Source organism: Hypomesus nipponensis, chromosome 4 (assembly GCF_054491055.1).
Source record: "Hypomesus nipponensis isolate SF chromosome 4, ASM5449105v1, whole genome shotgun sequence".
Classification (NCBI taxonomy): Eukaryota; Metazoa; Chordata; class Actinopteri; order Osmeriformes; family Osmeridae; genus Hypomesus; species Hypomesus nipponensis.
The window spans coordinates 10,704,397-10,724,543 of NC_140364.1; the positions used below are offsets into that span (position 1 = coordinate 10,704,397).

Below are 20,147 nucleotides of genomic sequence, written 5' to 3' on the forward strand. Positions count from 1 at the left end.
GAGTTGTATGATGTAAAGGGAATGTTGGTTGTGAGGTTCCGGGAACCTGGACGGGGCTGGGGTGTGGTTGAAGTGGTGGGGTAGGGTAGGGGAGGTGTGGCGTTGGATAGATTTCTTGATAGATTTCTTGAGAGGACAGGGTTTTGGACCGTACACAGACTCTCCTACGCACTAGATGGCAGTGCAGGGTTTCATTTTTAAAAGATCCGCCAATAAAATTCAAGGAAAAAGAAGAAGGGGCTAACGTCAACAGAACTTAAAGTTGAACTTACAGTAGTTTAACAAGCTACAATATACAAAAATAACCCGGATAACTCATCAATTCGGAAAAACGAATCAGATAACCTAAAGCACACATACTTTCTGTTCGCTGCGTTTTTGTCTGATAGATGTGCTGTAGACGTTAACCTAGTTTGCTAAGTTGTGGTAGCTAGCTATTGTAGCTAGCTAGCAACCCAGCCCAGATGGACTAACTTGCTTGATACATGGCTAGCCAGCTCCCGAGGTGTTGAGTCAAGTACAGCTAGCGAGCCATCCTGTCAAATACAAGTTAAACGCGGATAATCAAGCAACATAGCTAGCTCTAACGTCCTCCATTCAATGCTAGCTACTGTAACTGTAATCTAACTGTAAGTCAGTTGGCCAGCTAGCAAGCAATGGTCGGCTGGCTGTTATTTTTAAATGTATAATGTGTCTAGCTAGTTAGGTAGATCACCGACGTGGCTTGCTTCCTGCTCTTTTGATTCTGTAACTAACTTTCTTGATATTATTGACACCACTGTCTAGACGTTAGCTTTAGCTGTCTCGTTAACAAATTAACTGAACAGGCAAGACCAACATTGCAATGGCCACAGCAGAGGTCTTATCGGGTCCCTCTGGTAAGTGTAAACAAACTTTGTAGGACTAAGCATAACTGGTAATTTTCCCCTCTAGAGAGTGAGTTACTGTCATGTGTAAGAGTGAAAACTTTTTGGAGAAGACGACGTAGAAATACACAGCGTGGTGTTATGTGCAAGAAGCGAGTGTGTGTGCTTTTTTTAGGTACTCCCTGACATTGTCTTTTGGTTGATAACAATATCTGCTTACCACACATTGACGGTTTGTCTTGAAGTTGCACAGCTATTGTGTTGTTGATCCTTACGCAAGCGACAACATTTTTGTGAACATTTAGCCTATATGTAGTCCATTCAGCGGTTGCAAGGCCTAATACTTCGTTCCAACCTTTAGGTTCAGGGACTCGGAAGATGGCTTCTTTAGAGGTGAGTCAACTGGAGACCCCTACCGATCTTTCCCATCTTTCCTGTACCTACTAGTAACTCTTTCTCCTCCACAATCAGGGTCTAGGGTCCCCTAGTTCATCTCAAACCATGAAGAAGACGATAGGTCATCGTGGGATTGATCCTACTGGGGAGACCACATACAAGAAGGTCAGAGTTTGCAAGTCTATTTTGTGTCATGTTGTGTCTAAAGCACAAAAAGGACATTTGGAATCTCTTTAAGACAAAAGCTTTTGACAGAAAGTTCTTTTTCAGTTTGACAGGATTAAGCGAAAAATCTGTTAAAATTCAGATTGTCATCAGTCATTTGTACTATTACCTGTTAAAATGTTTACATTTAATCATTTAGCAGACACTTTTATCCAAAGCGACTTCGGAGAGAGACCTTTACAAAAGTGCATAGGTCAATGATCATAAACAACGAGATAGCCCCAAAACATTGTGGGTAGCCAAAACCTGAAGCATACATTGTGAAAAGCAAATAAGTGCCAATGGGAAGAAACTTAAGAGTATGTAGTTAAACAAGTTACAATTAAGAAACATGAACCTCAAAAGTGCAATAGTGTACCAGTAGGAAAGCAAGCAACAATAATATAATTCAAAGCGAGTACAAGAAGTTAAATCAGTTACAACTAACCAACAAAAGAAACAAGTCCCTCAATAAGAGTCATTGTGTTCCCGGAGGAAACTAACTCCAGGTCCAGCAAATTGTTCCTAAGTACCGTTGTACTCCCGGAACAAATGCGTCTTTAGCCTTTTAGACGTTTTAGCATATTTTGTATATGGTCCCTACATTTTAGGGCACCAAACACTCACTGCCCTGGACGGTTTAACTTGATGTACAATAAAGTAATTTAACTGTGCATGCAATTGCTGTCTAAATTGTGCAACCAATATACATCAATAATGGGTGTCTTAAATATAGATGCTTTCCTTCAGTCTCTGGTGGAATGCTTTATTGGATTCATATCAGGTGATTGACTGGGTGGCTCAGATAGTGTTGGTTGATTGTCTTTCTGTACGATAAAGATGCATGGTGAATAGCGTTTGCACTTAGACCGAAAAACATTGCATTGTGTTTACTCCAAAGTGCTGCTGGTAGACATAACTTAAGAAGGAAAACTGCCCAAGGACCTTTGGTTTTCGTATGACTACCAATATTTAGTCTTGTAACTTGTTCTGAGAATGTCAGTTTTGGAAGGTCTCAGGTGTTTGTTTTCTTACTCTAATCAGGTCAGAGTCCAGGAAAGGAAAACCTTCAGTGTGTGTTGTGATTAGAAAGCAGTCTGTCAGGGATTTTGATATACGTCATTCAGTCAGCTGCACCCCGACTGAGTATAATATTTGTATTAACTAAGTGGAGAGTGTTTTCTTAACTGTACCACTTTTGTAAATAACTTTTGTCTCCATTGTCGTCTGCTACAGACCACCTCCTCAGCCCTGAAAGGTGCCATTCAACTGGGCATCACCCACACAGTGGGCAGCTTAAGCCAGAAACCTGAGCGAGACGTTCTCATGCAAGACTTTGAAGTGGTGGAGAGCATCTTCTTCCCCGGGTGTGTGTATTTCATTATGAGAATGGAGAAATAATTCCACTTGAAACAAAGTCTTCCATTATGTGACCTTTCCCATTTATCCCCTGCTTATGCTTTGATTATGTATGTTTCAGTGAGGGCAGTAACCTGACCCCGGCCCACCACTACAGTGACTTCAGGTTCAAGACTTACGCTCCCATCGCCTTCCGCTACTTCCGAGAGATGTTTGGCATCCGCCCTGATGACTACCTGGTAGGGCAGCCTCTTCCCCACAGCTCTGTTGTGTGAACAAAGAGGGAGAAACACATAGTTGGTTGGCTCATTTGACGTGTGTGTTTGTTGTCGGTTGCAGTACTCACTGTGTAACGATCCGCTGATTGAGCTGTCTAACTCTGGAGCTAGTGGGTCCATCTTCTACGTGTCCAGTGATGACGAGTTCATCATCAAGACAGTGCAACACAAAGAGGCAGAGTTCTTGCAGAAATTGCTTCCTGGCTACTTTATGGTAAAGAGCGTGTGTCCTTTGTGCAAATACAGTTACCAATCAAAATAATGTTAAATGATTTACATTTTGTCATTTAGCTGGGGATTATCCAGAGCGATGTACAAAAGTTCACATAGCAACAGCAACAGGTAATCAAGAACTAGAAGAGCACAGTTCTAACGGTATTACAGTGTTAATGCCAAGGAACGGTCTGTGCAACAACAACAAAGAAAACTCACAAAAAGCACAATTTGCAGACACGACAAGAAGTAATCTTCCGAAGTGCTGGGTGTCGTGTGATTGAAAAAAACATTTAAATGTTGTGTGTGTCCTATTATATGCTTATAAATACAAGTTCAAAATCATATTGATGTCCGCTATTAAGGAAACTTTTAGTCAGTAATGATTGTCCAACTCACTCCTCTTCTTTCTCTCCTCACTAGAATCTGAACCAGAACAAGCGGACGCTGCTGCCTAAGTTCTACGGGCTGTACTGTGTCCAGGCAGGCGGGAAGAACATCCGCATTGCCGTCATGAACAATCTGCTCCCCCGGGCTGTGAAAATGCACCTCAAGTACGATCTGAAGGGCTCCACCTGCAAGAGACGAGCCTCGGCCAAGGAGAGGGCCAAGACCGTGCCCACCTACAAAGACCTGGACTTCATCCAGGACCGACCTGACGGACTGCTGCTTGAGCCTGATAACTACAATGCTCTCTGCAAGACCATTCAGAGGGACTGCCTGGTAAGGGATGGGGTCCACCTTGTAGGAAAACACAATGACCTGCTGGTCCCTGGTGCTAAATCAAGATAACCCAGTGTAGAATGTAATGAATTAGACTTCAGATAGATAGGCACACTGTTGATTCTTCGCCCCATCAACACTGACCCCTGGCTCTGTGGGCTCATGTCTGCCTTTAGCTGCTGCAGAGCTTCAAGATCATGGACTACAGCCTGCTGGTGGGCATCCACAACTTGGAGCAGGCGTGTCGGGAGAAGGGCAACGAAGAGGCTCCGGGGGCCACGGACCAGAGGAAGCCACCGTGCCAGAAGTCGCTTTACTGCACCGCCATAGAGGCCATCCAGGGGGAGGCGAGGGGCAAAGCACACCTAGATACTGAAGACCAGTTAGTATCACCTGTCTCTCTCTTCCCTTCTGGGAATCAGAAAAGAGTTTAATTCAATATTTTCTCTCCTGCATACTGCATTGATTATGTTTCTTGCGTTATTACTTTGTGAAATGTCTTTGTGTATGTTTTGTTAACTTTCATTCATCTGTTCTTGCAGCATGGGAGGTATTCCAGCACGTAACTCGAAGGGGGAGAGGATGCTGGTGTTTATTGGCATCATTGACATTCTGCAGTCCTACAGGTAAACACTAAGGAACACTTTTGGGTGTGTGAAATGCAATACTCCGTAAAGCATTTTGACTGACGTTGAGTATTTGGACACTTTCAGGTTTGTGAAGAAACTGGAGCACTCCTGGAAAGCTCTGGTTCATGATGGGGTGAGAGTTTACTTGATCCCCATGTAAAAACCTTTGGTCTGTTTGTGATTCCATTGAATGGCGGGATGTTAACCTTGTCCTCCCTATCCCTCCCTCCGTCTCCTTAGGACACAGTGTCTGTTCACAGGCCAGGTTTCTATGCAGAGCGCTTTCAGAAGTTCATGTGCAACACCGTCTTCAAGAAGATCCCACGTAAGTGCATTGCATGCGTGTGTCTTTGGTCAGAATCCATGACAGCTGTTTCGCCCTCCAACCTGTCCCACGTCCCTTCCTCCCTCAGTGAAGACTTCCCCGTCAAAGAAGAACCGGACCCAGAGTGCCCTCCGCAGGGCCAACACAACCGCGTCCGGACCTGCTTCTCCAGCTCAGGACGTCAGCAGCACGGCCAGGGGCCTTCTGTACGGCAGCACAGAGATACAGACCGAAACGGAAGGAGACAGTGGTAGGAACTATGGGGAGAAGGAGACTACAGACGGGAATAATACAGAGACGTATTTTTACTGGTCTCGTAGGATGGTTTGGTATAGTATGTGCATGTGTCTTCACACAAACTTTTTACAATTCTACACAGGCATGCAGTCAGGACGCCCTGACCTGCTTATGAAGACCCAGACACATGACGATGTCGCCCGTAACTCAGCAGATACCACCCACTCCAACATTTCTCATTCAAGTGCTGGGCCCGCTTCCACACCTCCCCCTGTCAGGTATGAGAATGTGTGTGTGTGTGAGACGTGTCATCCGTGCGTGTGTGCATGGAAGCTATTTGCCTTTCCAGTCAGGCTGCTATGGTATCATGTTTCTGTGAAGTTGTGTCATCACCCCTATTGTCCCCCCTTCTCTCTTTCAACCACTGCAGGTCTGTTGGAGTGGAGGTGCACAAGTCAGCCAGCACCAACCAGGAGCCTCCTTGCACCTCCAAGAGGTAGGAAACTAAAACTGCATCCTCATAGACCAGAAGGCCAACGTAATTCAGGTTGTTGGACTGGAGTATGTTGTTTTTTCCCTCTTATATTCACCTATGCTTTTTTCTCTGGGTGACAGTGTTGGGGCACTGGAGGAATGCATTGGTGGAGAGGACGTCATCTCACTGAGTGACATCATTCCACAGACAAGCACCTGTTATGTAAGTAGTTGGGAGTGCCTGGATGTGAAGCCTACAACAATATGCAGACAACAAAATGTGGTCTAGTCATTTGTTGTAAAATAACAAGCTGTTTAAACATTGTTTTTTTCCCTTCTTTGCAGTGATTTCAGAGAAACAGATGATGGAAAGACACTAGAAGACAAACCAAGTTGAAAAAGAGATGAAACGGAAAAAGCATTGCGACAGCCTTGAGGAGACGAGCCAGGGAAAGTGACTGGACTTAGAAGGGGAAACAAAGAGTAGAAAGACTAGTACAAGTGTACTAGAGAAGCTGCATGCCCCAATAACTCTTGGGTGTGGGCGGGGGGCCGGGCGAGAGGGCAGTGATTTCCTAGTTCTACAGGTGTGACAGCTCTTGCTTGAACATGCTATTGCCTGCAATGGACAGTGGGATCTGACGGAAATGGTGCCTTTGCTTTGATGACACTTGTGATGGATGTGTACAGTTCTTGATAACCACATCAATATGGTGGTTATGGGCCATTGTGCAATTACTCTCTAAACCCAAGGGATATATCGCAGTGCTAAAATCAGTGAACAGTGCTTTTCAACCCTCATTTCTGTCGGTGCCAGTTCCTGGTCATAGTGCTTTGGTTCGCCTAGAATGCAAGGCAATGGCTTGCGGGTACCTGGTGCTAAAAATAGAGATATACCAGTGTAGAATAAAACTTTATAATTTTTCTCAAGTTGTAGCTGGGCACACTAAACACAAGCACAACTGTAAAAGTAATCAAATGCTTAAAAACCGATCATCCTTTCTCCTCTTTCAGAGATCCATTCCTGCTGCCTATGAACTGGATTGCTGGATACTTTCCATGTTGATCTTGCCTGTACTATCATTACAATGTTAGATAATGAATTGTTCCTGTGCTGTATGATGCAAGGACACTAAGTGAAAAGTACAGTAGTTCTTAGACATTTATCTAGTCATACATGGATACCCTTGAACACTGTGATTGTAAACATTGCTGGAATGTATAGTGTTTTGTAAACGTTTTACAGTGTTGTTGGACAGTAATATACCAGTTGGCAGGTATGAGTTTACATATTGACCAAGCTACATACTTCCCATCGATGCTGTTGTGAACTCTTAGATGTAACTTCTTGACCAAAACCTTTCCCATACCTTTACAGTAGGCTATTTTTCAGGGCAATCAACCATTCAATAATCCTTAAGTACAGTGCCTGTGCCCACTGGATATTCCTCCAAAACAAGTTATCAGCCTTACTGAACTAAAAAGATCATCTTATATTTTCCTCTAACAGCTTTCTTGACAGTGGTGATAGTTGTCTGAAGTGGAGATATGGGAAGACATTTACAGTGAGACCAAAAGTGACCTACTAAGAATCATGAAGTTTGAGTTTCTGATTCAGACTCTTAATGTGCTTAAAGATCATTTTGTTCACAACTCATGTTGTTTACCCACGATACACAGGGATTTATGCTTGTAGTACTAACTAGTGTATTTTCTCATTCAAATAGTGTTGAATTGTGTGCAGTCAGACACATTTCTTTTCTGATACATACAAAGTTATTTCTTAGGTAGTTAGTAGAGATCAACCCTGAGTGATATCTAAGTTTAAACTATATAATAGAGTGCACCTACACACCAGGCAAAATGAAATATGTAATGTATTTTCTTTGTACACTCACTTTTTAATATGCCCTATATTCTCTTGAACCCTTCTGAAAAGATTGAACAGAATTAGATTTATATCCTTTCATTCTATGTTATAGAGGTAAAATAGGTTATGATGTATTTTTTCAGACTTTTAGCTGTTCTCAGTCCCAATATGAGACCTAATAAGCGAGCTATTACTTTATTAACTGCAGAAGCCGTAACTACAACTGTCTGTAAATAATCCTATTTACTAATTACTACATATGTATTACCCTATTTTTGATGTTATTTATGGTCTTCTAGTTTTAGTTGTTTTTATTATGAAGCTACTTAATATATTGCATATTGAGATAAATGAGATTGGAGTCTTATTGCATTTACCCTGATGAAACAGGAACTAACATGCAACGTATAAACTTTTTGTTGTTGTTGTATGGCCTACTATTTTTATACAGATATTTACATCTGTAATATATTCCTGCGTTTCTTTTCTACTCAAATGTACTTTCCTTTTTAACTTGTAAGATAGCACAAATGTTTTTTTCATATTGTGTGAATTGCCTGGGTTTCTTTTTACATGCGTTTTGTAGTATTGTATTATTGCCGGAGTTATTAATTAAAACCAAAGAACACACAAATTAGGGACCTAAAAACTGATTTTTTTTCTTTATATATCGCTAACTGCAAGCACTTGATGCTCAGATAGCAACCTCTCGACCAATTGAATGCGTTGTTATTAATTCGTCATAGATACCAGAAAGTTTCCAAAATGGGGCTAGAAAGTACCATGGTGTGGTAAGAGAGACTGAAAATACATTTTATTTGTGTATCTTCGTAAATTATTTCACGCATATTTACAGAGATTAAACTTTCATTGATGTTGTACTCTTGTTCCTAGAGTTTAAATCAAGCTAATAGGCGTGTGTGGGAAATATATCAAGGGGTAGAGAACATTTCACCAGCACAAGCTAGTAGCTAGCAAGATAGCACCCGTTGGCTGAGTCATTATCGTTGTCACAGTTAACAGGGCATTTGTCAAACCTTTAAGCCAACTTAACTGGTGTGATTGCTTGTTAGTTTCAGAACATATTTTCATTTCATTTAGGGTATTCACCGTAAATATTTTGCAAGCTCACGGGTTGGGGACTATTATTGCTAGCTTCGCAGTACTACCGTACAGTAGCGGTGCTTAGCTTGTGTCGCGATGATAAGAACGTTGTTGGCGTGTATAAATCACAAGACAGCTACATTTGAATTAATCTTAGTTGCTGTTCACAATGGTATGCCAATAGCTCAATGGTTGGTAATGAGTACTGTATAGATGCATATCTTACATTCTGCAAGTCATCAGTACTGTTGGCAATGTATCTATTGACTGAAACGTTGTCATCTTTTCATTTTCTCAGCGTGGACAATAGTGAGTACATGCGAAATGGAGACTTTCTACCCACCAGACTTCAGGCACAGCAAGATGCTGTCAACATTGTCTGCCACTCCAAAACGCGCAGCAACCCCGAGAACACCGTTGGCCTTATCACAATGGCCAAGTAAGCTTGTGGTCGCCTTAGTTAAGAGCCAAGGCACTTTGAGTTGAGTTATGGTCTAGATGCTGGCAATAATGTCAGAGACACAGTCCATTTTTTAACGCTGGTGTGTTTGACTTTTTATGCTTGAATGCAGCAACTGTGAGGTTCTTTCCACACTGACGCCGGATGCAGGCCGCATCCTGTCCAAGCTGCATGCTGTCCAGCCCCGTGGTCAGATCTGCTTCTGCACTGGCATCAGAGTGGCCCATGTGAGGGACCTTAGCCTTTCAGACAGCAACATCCTCTTAGTGTTCCAAGATGACCGAATTGTGTGAAATGTGGATGTTCATGAATGTCTGTTCATGCTGTGAATGTTTTTCCTGTTTTGTGTAGCTTGCTCTTAAGCACAGACAGGGAAAGAACCACAAGATGAGGATCATTGCGTTTGTGGGAAGCCCCGTTGAAGATAGTGAAAAGGATGTATGTTGTATATTTGAACTATTTATGCTTTGTACATTTCAAACTGGCCCAAGCCAGTTCTCTCCAAGGTAGAGAGTGTTTTCAGCAATATACATGTGGTTCATCACCATGGTTACTGCTCTCTCACACTTTTCTCGTCCCAATCTGACGCCCCCACAGCTTGTTAAATTGGCCAAGCGTTTGAAAAAGGAGAAGGTGAATGTGGACATCATCAATTTTGGAGAAGAGGTGAGGTTTTTTATGTGCTAGCATAACATGGTAATGTTTGCGAATTAAATTGGTAGATTAAAAAATTTAAAAAAGAGGAGTTAAAAAATAAAATAATGGACACCATTTTAATTGCAAAGAGATTGAACTCCCTCATCTTTCTCCCCTTCCTCTCATCATACATTCCTACCTCATCCCATTCCCTGGATAGGAGCTAAACACAGAAAAGCTGACTGCCTTCATCAAAACGCTGAACGGGAATGAGGGGACTGGCTCCCACCTGGTGACTGTTCCCCCAGGGCCCAGCCTGGCCGACGCCCTGCTCTCCTCCCCCATTCTGGCCGGAGAGGGTGGCTCTATGATGGGCTTGGGCGCTAGCGATTTTGAGTTTGGTGTAGACCCCAGCGCAGACCCAGAGCTCGCACTGGTAACTAGACTCTTGACAGACAGTTCCTCAGACTTAATTAGATACCAGTCCTGTGGTGGAGCCACACGTCTTACGCCCAGATGATTTCAAGCAGTACTTATCTTCGCTTGTCGCCCTTGTCTTCCATCTTTCAGGCCCTGCGTGTGTCCATGGAGGAGCAGAGACAGAGGCAAGAGGAGGAGGCTAGAAGGGTGACTGCTGCCTCTGCCACCGAGGCTGGCATACCCACTCCCACTCAAGATGGTAATAAGAATGGCATTTTACTGTTTGTTAAAATCTGTATTTGCAAAGGGTGTACGGTTTAGAATGAGAGAATTGGGATGACAGTGATCGCAAACATCAGTTTGTTATGTGTAAGAATCTGAGGAGGCTTTGCTGAAGATGTCAGTGTCTCAGCCGGAGACGGGACCGGCAGCACTGCCTGACTTCAGCAGCATGACCGAGGACGAGCAGATAGCCTATGCCATGCAGATGTCCTTGGCTGGAGGAGGTGAGACTCATTTTTAGCATCACCTACACTCATTCCAACACATTATAATTAAATGATTTTGTCTCAAATGCTTGTCTATCTATACCTTTCCCTTACCTTGTTATCAGAGTATGGAGATGCTATGGAAACAGGAGCTTCCATGGACATTGCAGAGTCAGCTAAAGTATGTTAATTCAATTGATCATTCATGACAGAATACATTACATATTGGAGGCAATACTGTGAGCTGGACTCCAGCTCAAAGTGGGAGTGAGTCCCGTCTCACTGCTAGTAATACCACTGTGTACTACTGGGTACCATCTGTCATATCCTGTAACTCTCCATTTACATGTAGTCATTTAGCCGTCCACTCATGACCTTGTTGCCCTTCAACAGGAGGAAGATGACTATGATGTCATGCAGGATCCAGAGTTCCTCCAGAGCGTGCTGGAGAACCTCCCGGGGGTCGACCCCAACAATGAGGCCATCCGCAATGCCATGGGCTCTCTGGCTTCCCAGACTGGTAACAAGCCAGACAGCAAGAAGGACGAAGAGAAAAAAAAATAATGCAGGGGCCAGATAGATACCTATGGAAACAATATAAATAATAGACTAGCGTGCATATAGTAAACAGCCATAGACTGAAACTCTGAAAATGTACATACAAATAGATGGGACTTCTGATGTGCCATGTGTCAAACACCTGCATGACATGAAAACCATAAACAGAATTTCCTAAACAGACGATTGTGCTTTTTTCTTTATCAACTGCCTCTGTTTGTCGATTGATTGATTTGATCTGTTGGTATTAAGTCCATGGACTGATTCAAGACAGCAATGTGAGACAGGGATAACACTGGGTTGATGCCATGGATTTCCGTAGCATCATTTTTGTAATAAAGCACCAAGATGGAGTTCTAGTCTATTTTTCTCCTATCTCATCCCATGTTTATATTTACCGATTGACAGATTAATCTTGTGAATCTACATGATGACAGGTCCCCAAGATTGTAAATCTGAAAATCATTTTATTTACATGGTTGTTTTTCTATTGCAATAAAAAATATTGGTTTCTGGCATGTGTGTTTCATACATGGCTCTGTCACCTTCAGCACATAGTGTGGAATATTTCTGCAGAGGGGACCATTTTATTAGCACAAAAGGATGTCGAATGAAGAATGACATTAGACGGACAAACTGCGCAATTTAAACTGAGAAATTGATCATTTTTTATGAATAGGCGATTGCATGCTTTGCGGTTGCACGTACAATAAAATTCCTTTTGATTCAATAATGTGATAGGACCTACTTTCATCATGTGACGGGAAGTAAAGGTTTTTCTGTTGAAGCAAGGAGGATAGTCGGGAATCTCGGATCCAGGTAAACAATCCAAATATAAGGGATAAAAAAACGACTAACTTTGACCTCATCCATAGTCCTATGCAATAACATGGCCCAAACTATTATTGCATTGCCAATATAGTAAAATAATTTATAAGTACATCGTTTTGAGTGCAAGCAATTATGGCCTCCGTTAAATGACCCCTCGCTTGCTTGGCTTGGCTGAGCGACCAGCTAGCCTGTGTGTCTGGCTCAATGTGATGATGATGGGGGGGGAAGCTTAATAAACTCGCAGCATTGAGACGTTAGTGCTGTTTAAGTATGCATTTTCAAATAACCGTTGCAGTTCGATCTACGTTTTCTAAAATCATGCAAGTTGTATTGAATTAACCACTAGTGCCCAATCTATTTGCTAGCAAGTAGTTAGCAATCTGAACAAGAGGTGGCTAACTAGCTAGCGTAGCCGACGCTACTACGCTAACCTCCGGCTAGCGAACGTTAGCTAGTTGTTGGCATAAATGGTTGCCAAGACGGCGGTCTGAGCCGGAGCTGGCTAGCTAGCTAATCGTTTGCTAGCTGTCAGTGTCCTGAATTGCATGCAAGTCAGCGTCATGTAAATAATAACATTGAGTTGTTTACTGCAAGTGTAATACCCTGAAATCGTAAACTAACCCAACGGTTAGGATTTTTTTTCCGTGTGTTTCATCTGCTTACTTAAGCTTTTTTATAAGGTTAGGTGCATGATACTTGTGCATTGATAAACAATGCAATATAAAAAATAAAAAATTCTGCGCCCTATTTTGCAGGATTCAGTCCCGTTATGGGGGATATGAAGACCCCAGATTTTGATGACCTGTTGGCAGCGTTTGACATCCCAGACATCGATGCTAAAGAGGCCATCCAGTCTGCTCCTGATGATGCCGAAGGGCCACATGGGCCGGGGGGAGCTTCTCTGGGCAAGCCAGATGGTGGGGTGGGTGTTGGACCCTCCCTGAGACCACCCAGCCCCCCAGACCCTCAGACAGACACACCGATTGTCAGCGTTATTGTGAAAAACAGAGTTCGTCCTGAGACCCTCGATGGTGGAGATGGAGACACAGATCAGGACCCGATTGATGGATCTTCTGGAGTGGCTGTGGGTCCTAGGCTGGGTGCCTGTGCCTCAGGCATGGCTGAATCAGAACCACTGAATCACAATGGGTTTGGAACATCTGGGGTCTCTGCATCCATGCCTCTATCCCAGTCCCAATCCAATGGAGAGCCATGGTCTGTGAACACTTCAAAGACGGCTTCAGAGGGTGGAGGAGTCAGTGCTGGGTCAACTAAATCTGCTAAACAGGGTGGCAGCATTTTTAACAGACTGAAGCCTCTAATAGCACAGGGGTCTGGAGACCCTGTAGGTAGAGCAAGGAAGATGCAGCTCCTCCAACAGCAGCATCAGCAACAACACAGCCATCAAGATGCAGGCCAAGATATTGTCGAAGAGGTCAAAGCCTCTTTATCTTCCTCTTCAACTGTTGTGTCTTCTCCTCTCATCCCGGGAGGACTGTCGTCTCCTTTCTTCCCTCCTTCCAAACCTCTACTCCCACCTCCTCCCTCTGCACTCTCCTCTCTCAAGGCATTGAACGGCACTCCCAAAGCCACCCCTGCAGGATTCCGCCCCCGGGACTCTGAAGAGGAGGATGACTCGGATCCAGACCTCGGAGGCCCGCTGGTGATCCAAGAGGGCCCTGCCTCTCCCACCTGCACCCCTCCCAAACTGACCCGACGGTTCAGGTCCCCTGCCTCCAGCTCAGACCCAGTATCGACCCAACCCTCGGTCTCCTTGTCAGCTCACCCCAAGCCTGGGGACACACCCTCTGGGGCCAGCTTAAGCTCCACCCCACAGCCTGGTTCCACCAAGAGTCCACCCCAGGAAGACAGACACCCAGAACATGTCATTGAAGAGAGGGATTCGCCCGAGAGTCCAGAGCCCGAGATGCCCAAATCAACTGCACCAGGGATGTCCAAGAGATGCTCCAGCCCTGCAGTGGCCTCCACACCACCGCCTTCAGACCTAAGAGAACCGAAGGAGGAAGAAGAAGAGATGGAAGTTGGGAATGGAGTGGAAAAGGTGGTCGAGAACAAGGCAGACACGGGGAAAGCTGACAGTGCTAGAAAAGAAGACGAAAAGATGGAGGTGGACGACGGCAAACCCAAACCTCTTTCCACTGAGGGGAGTGGCCCAACCCCTGCAGCACCAGGTGCTCCGTCCCGGCCCCTTAAGGTGCGGATAAAGACCATCAAAACCTCCACCGGAGGGATCACCAGAACTGTCACCAGGGTGGCCCCCAAGGGTGGTGCTGCAGCAGGCAAGAGTCTGGACCCCAGCAAGGCCCAACAAGGTGGACGTAAGGTCCCAGCCAACAAGGCCCGCAAAGTGGAGGCTTCGGCCGGTCGCACGGAAACACCTCAGCAACAGAAAGTAAAAGCTCTTAACGCTCTGCCAGTGTCCACTCTCGCTGCCAGCAGTGTCATGCTAGCAGCTGCAACCAAGGTTCAGAACAAGATGGCCGCCGCTTCAGACAAGGCAAAGGTGTCTGCCACGGCGGTCAGCATCACTAAATCGGCTGCCCTGCCCGCCACGCCATCTGTAGCCTGCTCTCCTAAGTTCTCTGTTGGCGGCGGTGGGATCAGTGTCCGTCCAACTGGCGCCAAGACTGCTAACGGAGCCGGTGCCAATGTCCTAGCCGGAACGCACCAGCCCAGCAAGCCGGCCTCCATCGTCAACAGCACAGGTGCTGTCATCTCCCGCAGCCAGTCCAGTTTGGTAGAGGCTTTCAACAAGATCCTCAACAGCAAGAACCTGCTGCCCAGCTACAAGCCCGACCTCTCGGCCCTTCCGCCCCCAGAGTGGGGGCTCCCACTACCCGCCACCGGGTACCGCTGCCTGGAGTGTGGTGATGCCTTCGCCCTGGAGCGTAGCCTTGCCCGCCACTACGATCGGCGCTCGCTGAGGATTGAGGTGACGTGCAACCATTGCGCCAAGAGGCTGGCCTTCTTCAACAAGTGTAGCCTACTGCTGCACGCCCGCGAACACAAGGAGAGAGGCCTGGTCATGCAGTGCTCTCACCTGGTCATGAGGCCCGTCACTGTGGAGCAGATGATTGGTCAGCAGGACACGACACCCATCGGTGAGCGTGGTTTGCGGGAAGTGTCGGGTTTTGTCTTTCGCCACATAGTATGTAATTCATGTTAGGAATGTGTGCAAAAAATATACAACAACCACATTATTCACCTGGGAATTAGCTCCATTGACCCATCTTCTCCACTCTCCATCTCCTTGTTTGACCAGGCATGCTCTCCTCTTCAATCCCCTCTCCTCCAGTCCCGTCGCCCTCCGCCACTGCCGGCGCTGCCGCGTCGGCGGGCTGCAGCCCGATGAAGGACGCCCCCTCCCCGGCCTCCGCCCAGCCCAGGCCCATGCGCCGGGCGCCCCAGAGCCCCCAGGCCCTGATGCCCCTGCCCTGCAAGAAAGGGGAGATGCTGCAGTACCAGAACTTCAAATGCCCCGAATGCCAGACCCAGTTCTCTGGGAAGGCCGAGCTCGTCTCCCACTTCCAGCAGATCAGGGCCACGCCCAACTCGGTGAGTCATGATGATAGACCTGCTTGTGATATTGGAGGATCTACTGGCTTCAGATGGGATACTAGAGCCTCATAAATCCCCCTAACACCCAATGCTGGAGAGCTCTACCTTACGACTGTTCCCTCCACCTCCTCCACCCCAGACCTGCACCCTGTGTTCTCCCCCGATGATGCTGCCCAACTCCTGCAGCGTGTCAGCCCACCAGAGGATCCACAAGCACCGCGCTCCCCACGTCTGCCCGGAGTGTGGAGGCATCGCCAGGCAGGCCAGCTTCCAGACCCACCTGCAAGAGGCCTGTCTGCACTTTGCCAGACGCATCGGCTACAGGTGCAGAGGGGCGCACACACACACCAGACCCGATGCCAAAACCCCATCTGTAATATTCTGCAGTCAGTGTGCATAACGCACCTTAAAATAACGTCACACTCCACGTCACTATTCCCGGTGTAAAATACACTTTGTTGATCTGTGGTTGTGTGTGTGATCATCCGTTGTGTTTGTTCCTGTGTGCAGGTGCTCCAGTTGTCAAGTGGTGTTTGGGGGCCTGAACTCCATCAAGTCCCACATCCAGACGGCCCACTGCGAGGTCTTCCACAAGTGCCCCAGCTGCCCCATGGCTTTCAAGTCGGCCCCCAGCGCCCAGGGCCATATCAGCACCCAGCACCCAACCCTGACAGGGGGACAGGCCAAGTATGTGTTCAAGAACCTAGCCTATGAAAACATACTTTAGTCCTTTTGTAGGATTTGAATTTGAATGTAGTCATGGTTTAATACATTTATGAATTAGTTTTTAAGAAGAGCTTGGACTTTTATTTTATTGATGGTTTTTCAATGTATTTATTTCGCTTTTTTATGTTATCATTGTTTTCTATTCCTTCTCTTTGCAGAATGATCTACAAGTGCGTGATGTGTGACACAGTCTTCACTCAGAAGCCCTTGCTGTACATGCACTTTGATACTCACCTGGCCAAACAGAAAGTCCATGTGTTTAAGTGCCCTGACTGCACCAAACTCTATGCCCAGAAGGGTTCCATGATGGAGCACATTAAGGTTTTTATTTATTTTATGTTAACAATGAATGTGGTTCTATAACAGTAATGTTTTTTTGCTTTTCTAAGTTCCTTGTGTGTTTGTCATTCTCCTTCTGGTTTCGATGTTATTACTGGCCAGACTGCCCACAGAGGCCTGTCAGTCAAACAGGAAGGCCAATCAGATGCCCCTGCCACGCCCTCCACCAACACCCTGACCCCCTCCCTCCCCAAATCGAAGCCTACTGCAAAAACGGACAACTCAGACGGAGAGGACTGGGGTCGGGACCAGGAGGAGGAGGAGGAGGAGGAAGAGGAGGAGGAAGGGGATGACGACGCGGATGAGGACTACGAGGCTCCTGGGAGCCAGTCCAGCACCATGGATGTGGGCAGCCATGTAGGAGAGAGGAACTGCCAGCAGTGTCAGAAGAGCTTTGCTGACAGGGAGGACTACATCAGCCACATCAAGACAGAGCACGGCAAGGTAGCTGGATCACTCTCACACCACACACACAGTTAGCTGGAACACACACACACACACCACACACACAGGTAGCTGGAACACACACACACACCACACACCTTGGTAGCTGGAACACACCACACACACACTCACTCACACACTCCCACACCCCATACACACACACACACACACCACACACCTAGGTAGCTGGAACACTCCACACACACACACACTCACTCACACACTCCCACACCACACACACTCACTCACACACTCCCACACCACACACACACACACTCCCACACCACACACACACACACTCCCACACCACACACACACACACACACACTCCCACACCACAGACACACACACTCCCACACACACACACACACACACACACACACACACACACACACACACACACTCCCACACCACACACACACACACTCCCACACCACACACACACACACACACACACTTCCACACCACACACACACTCACTCACACACTTCACACAGGCAATGATCCACACATTTCCAGAAGACGTCTCATCTTCATTCTTCTTTTTTTGTGTGTGTGCAGTTCCCATGTCATATATGCGAAGGTTCGTTCAGCACCTCGTCCAGCCTGAGGAGACACATACGAGTGATTCACGAGGGCAACAAGAGAGTCTTCCACTGCCAGTGAGTCCATTGCCCTAAAATATTTCTAAATCAATTTTATATATATATATGTATATGTATTTTTGTTTTCTTTTACATATATTTGAAGCTGTAGTAAGTGCAACTATTACATGTACTTATATGTGTATATGTGTGTGTTTGCAGATATTGCACTGAGGGAAAGCGGACCTTCAGCAGTCGGTTCCTACTGGACAAGCATGTCCGGGTCCACCATGGGGTCCGAGCAGCAGATGGACAGGTCAGCCTCTAGTTTAGTGTTAGTCTCAAGCAGGAACAGCTCTAATGTCCACCCTCACCCACTGGCATTCAGCAATCACATGTATTAAACGATGTATTTATCATCCCCCATTTCCAGGGCCCCCAGACCAGAAAACGTTCCGCCCCAGGAGAAGGGCCCGGTAGCTCCTCGGAACTGGATGGCGAGGGCGGCCCTCCGGGCGTGAGGCCAAGTGGGGAGGACGAAGGCCGCGAGGCCCCGGAAGACACTGGCGAGGAGGGCCCGGCCAAGAGGACGCGGGGCTCGGTGGCGACGGCCGCTCCAGAGCCCGAGGAAGACGACAGCGTGTTCCGCTGCGTGCCGTGCGGCTTCACCACGGAGGACGGCGCCGAGTTCCAGCAGCACATTCCCCAGCACCGTGCCGACGCCGCCTCCTACCAGTGCCTGCAGTGCGGGGTGTGCTTCGCCTCGGCGGGATCCCTCGGGCGCCACCGCTTCATCACGCACCGCGTACGGGACCCCCAGGGCGACGCCGAGCGAGGCACCGCCCGCACCCTGGGCTCCCCTCAGGGCTCGCCCTCCTCCCCGTCCTCCCAGCAGGGCGAGGACGGGGAGGGCAGCATGAGCTGCAAGGTCTGTGGCAGGCGCTTCGACAAGGCCTCGGACCTCAACACACACTTTAGGACCCACGGCATGGCTTTCATCACCTCCCACAAGACTGACAAGCCCCAGTAGGGTGAGTGACTGACAAGAATCAAACTGTCTGGATCCCTCCCCCCCCCCATGCTGTCTGGAGCCACCTGTAAGCTCGATGTTTTTATATTTAACACTCTGTGAATCTGACTGCATGTCGATCATTATATGGATCGTATAACTAAACGTAACAAGATGGGCCTCCGAGGGAACTGCGCCGTCTGACCACATGACCAGGAAGTGAGGCGTTGACGCCCAATCACGCTGTGGGTCCCGTCTCGTCTTCTTTCACCACCACATCGCTCAGTTGCTTCGTCTGCACTTTTGTTTCTTTCTACATGAAGCTAACTTCTTTTCTACATTTCGTACCGTTCTCTGTATTACATTCACCAACATTTTTGTACGCAGCATTGTCCATACCTTTTTCATACAGATTTGTCAGCTGAACAGTTGGGTCCTGAAGGCACTCAGTATTCCTATAACTCTTCACCCTGCCATCCTCTCAGAGCCACTGTATAAAGAAGCACTCCCACTGGTCCCTAAGATGTCGGCCATCTTGTAATAAAAAGGCAGTGGAAAACTGTTCCAAACATTCTCAAATCAGTGTCAGATAAAGCTTAGAGGCACCAGAAGCAAAAAAGGGAGTACGAGGAGAATTTTAAACACTGATTTTAATGAATATTGACTTTGTAATATTTATTTATATGAAACACGTTGTTGTTGGTATTTGTGCTTTCTTTTGTTGCCAGTCTCATCGTAAGATGTAGCGCTATCGCTTGGTTAAAAGCGGTTCCATCTCTGTTGTTTGAACTTTTCGGTAGGAGTGGAGGTTACACACAGTTGTTGTAGCCGTGTGGTGTGAGTGGTGGTGTTTTCTACAGTGAAGCTAGTAAATACATATACAGTACACAAAAAGAAAAGCTTTTGAGTTTTGTTACTTGTTATGGAAATGTGAATACGTATAGTATTTGTACATGTACTGTTTGGTTTCTGCCCCCCCCCTCCCCACTCCCCACCAACCAATCTGAAGAAAACAGGAGAGTACTACATGATAATGAATGGCCGAAGGAAGCGTGAGAACACTGGCGTAGTGTCTTTCAATAATGTGTATGAAAACAAACATATATCTCTTTGATATGATTCTTTTTGTAATAACGTATACAGAATCAGTGCTTGCTGTCCTCCAGTTTCATTTTCGATTTCTTTCATTACGACCTTTATGGTCTTGTGAAGGAGGCCTGTCTGTATGGATGTTGTTCTGTTTGTTTTTTTATCACCTATTATCATATTTATATAACAAAATAGTGAATCCATGTGTGTCCTTTTAATTTTCTATGGTTGTGGTCTGCTTGATGAAAATGCCATACACTTTTTGTGTCGTTTTAAAATAAATGTCTGAAAGTGAACATGGGTTAT

General features: G+C 46.3%; 3 protein-coding genes across 4 annotated transcripts; all 3 read left to right on the forward strand.

Moving 5' to 3' along the window:
• The first annotated feature begins 89 nt into the window (after positions 1-89).
• Positions 90-8,208, forward strand: pip5k1aa (phosphatidylinositol-4-phosphate 5-kinase, type I, alpha, a). Its single transcript, XM_084696413.1, has 16 exons — positions 90-878; positions 1,228-1,259; positions 1,338-1,427; positions 2,703-2,833; positions 2,947-3,064; positions 3,165-3,317; positions 3,740-4,039; positions 4,216-4,421; positions 4,582-4,665; positions 4,753-4,801; positions 4,909-4,993; positions 5,082-5,243; positions 5,373-5,508; positions 5,661-5,726; positions 5,846-5,927; positions 6,050-8,208. Exons 1-16 carry the CDS (start codon positions 845-847, stop codon positions 6,050-6,052), a joined length of 1,731 nt encoding a protein of 576 aa, XP_084552539.1. The 5' UTR covers positions 90-844; the 3' UTR covers positions 6,053-8,208.
• On the forward strand, positions 8,192-11,419 carry psmd4a (proteasome 26S subunit ubiquitin receptor, non-ATPase 4a). The gene is made up of 10 exons (XM_084696414.1): positions 8,192-8,365; positions 8,977-9,117; positions 9,251-9,365; positions 9,490-9,576; positions 9,736-9,804; positions 9,995-10,210; positions 10,345-10,453; positions 10,569-10,700; positions 10,808-10,863; positions 11,076-11,419. Exons 1-10 carry the CDS (start codon positions 8,340-8,342, stop codon positions 11,244-11,246), a joined length of 1,122 nt encoding a protein of 373 aa, XP_084552540.1. The 5' UTR covers positions 8,192-8,339; the 3' UTR covers positions 11,247-11,419.
• Positions 11,420-12,003: 584 nt separating this feature from the next.
• Positions 12,004-20,137, forward strand: znf687b (zinc finger protein 687b). 2 transcript variants are annotated; one of them, XM_084696417.1, is made up of 10 exons: positions 12,004-12,059; positions 12,827-15,193; positions 15,355-15,647; positions 15,790-15,974; positions 16,161-16,337; positions 16,535-16,697; positions 16,818-17,159; positions 17,721-17,821; positions 17,966-18,059; positions 18,177-20,137. In XM_084696417.1, exons 2-10 carry the CDS (start codon positions 12,841-12,843, stop codon positions 18,771-18,773), a joined length of 4,305 nt encoding a protein of 1,434 aa, XP_084552543.1. In that variant the 5' UTR covers positions 12,004-12,059; positions 12,827-12,840; the 3' UTR covers positions 18,774-20,137. The 2 variants fall into 2 exon arrangements, with proteins under 2 accessions (XP_084552543.1, XP_084552544.1); XM_084696418.1 differs by having other exon boundaries at positions 15,388-15,647.
• The last annotated feature ends 10 nt before the right edge of the window (positions 20,138-20,147 follow it).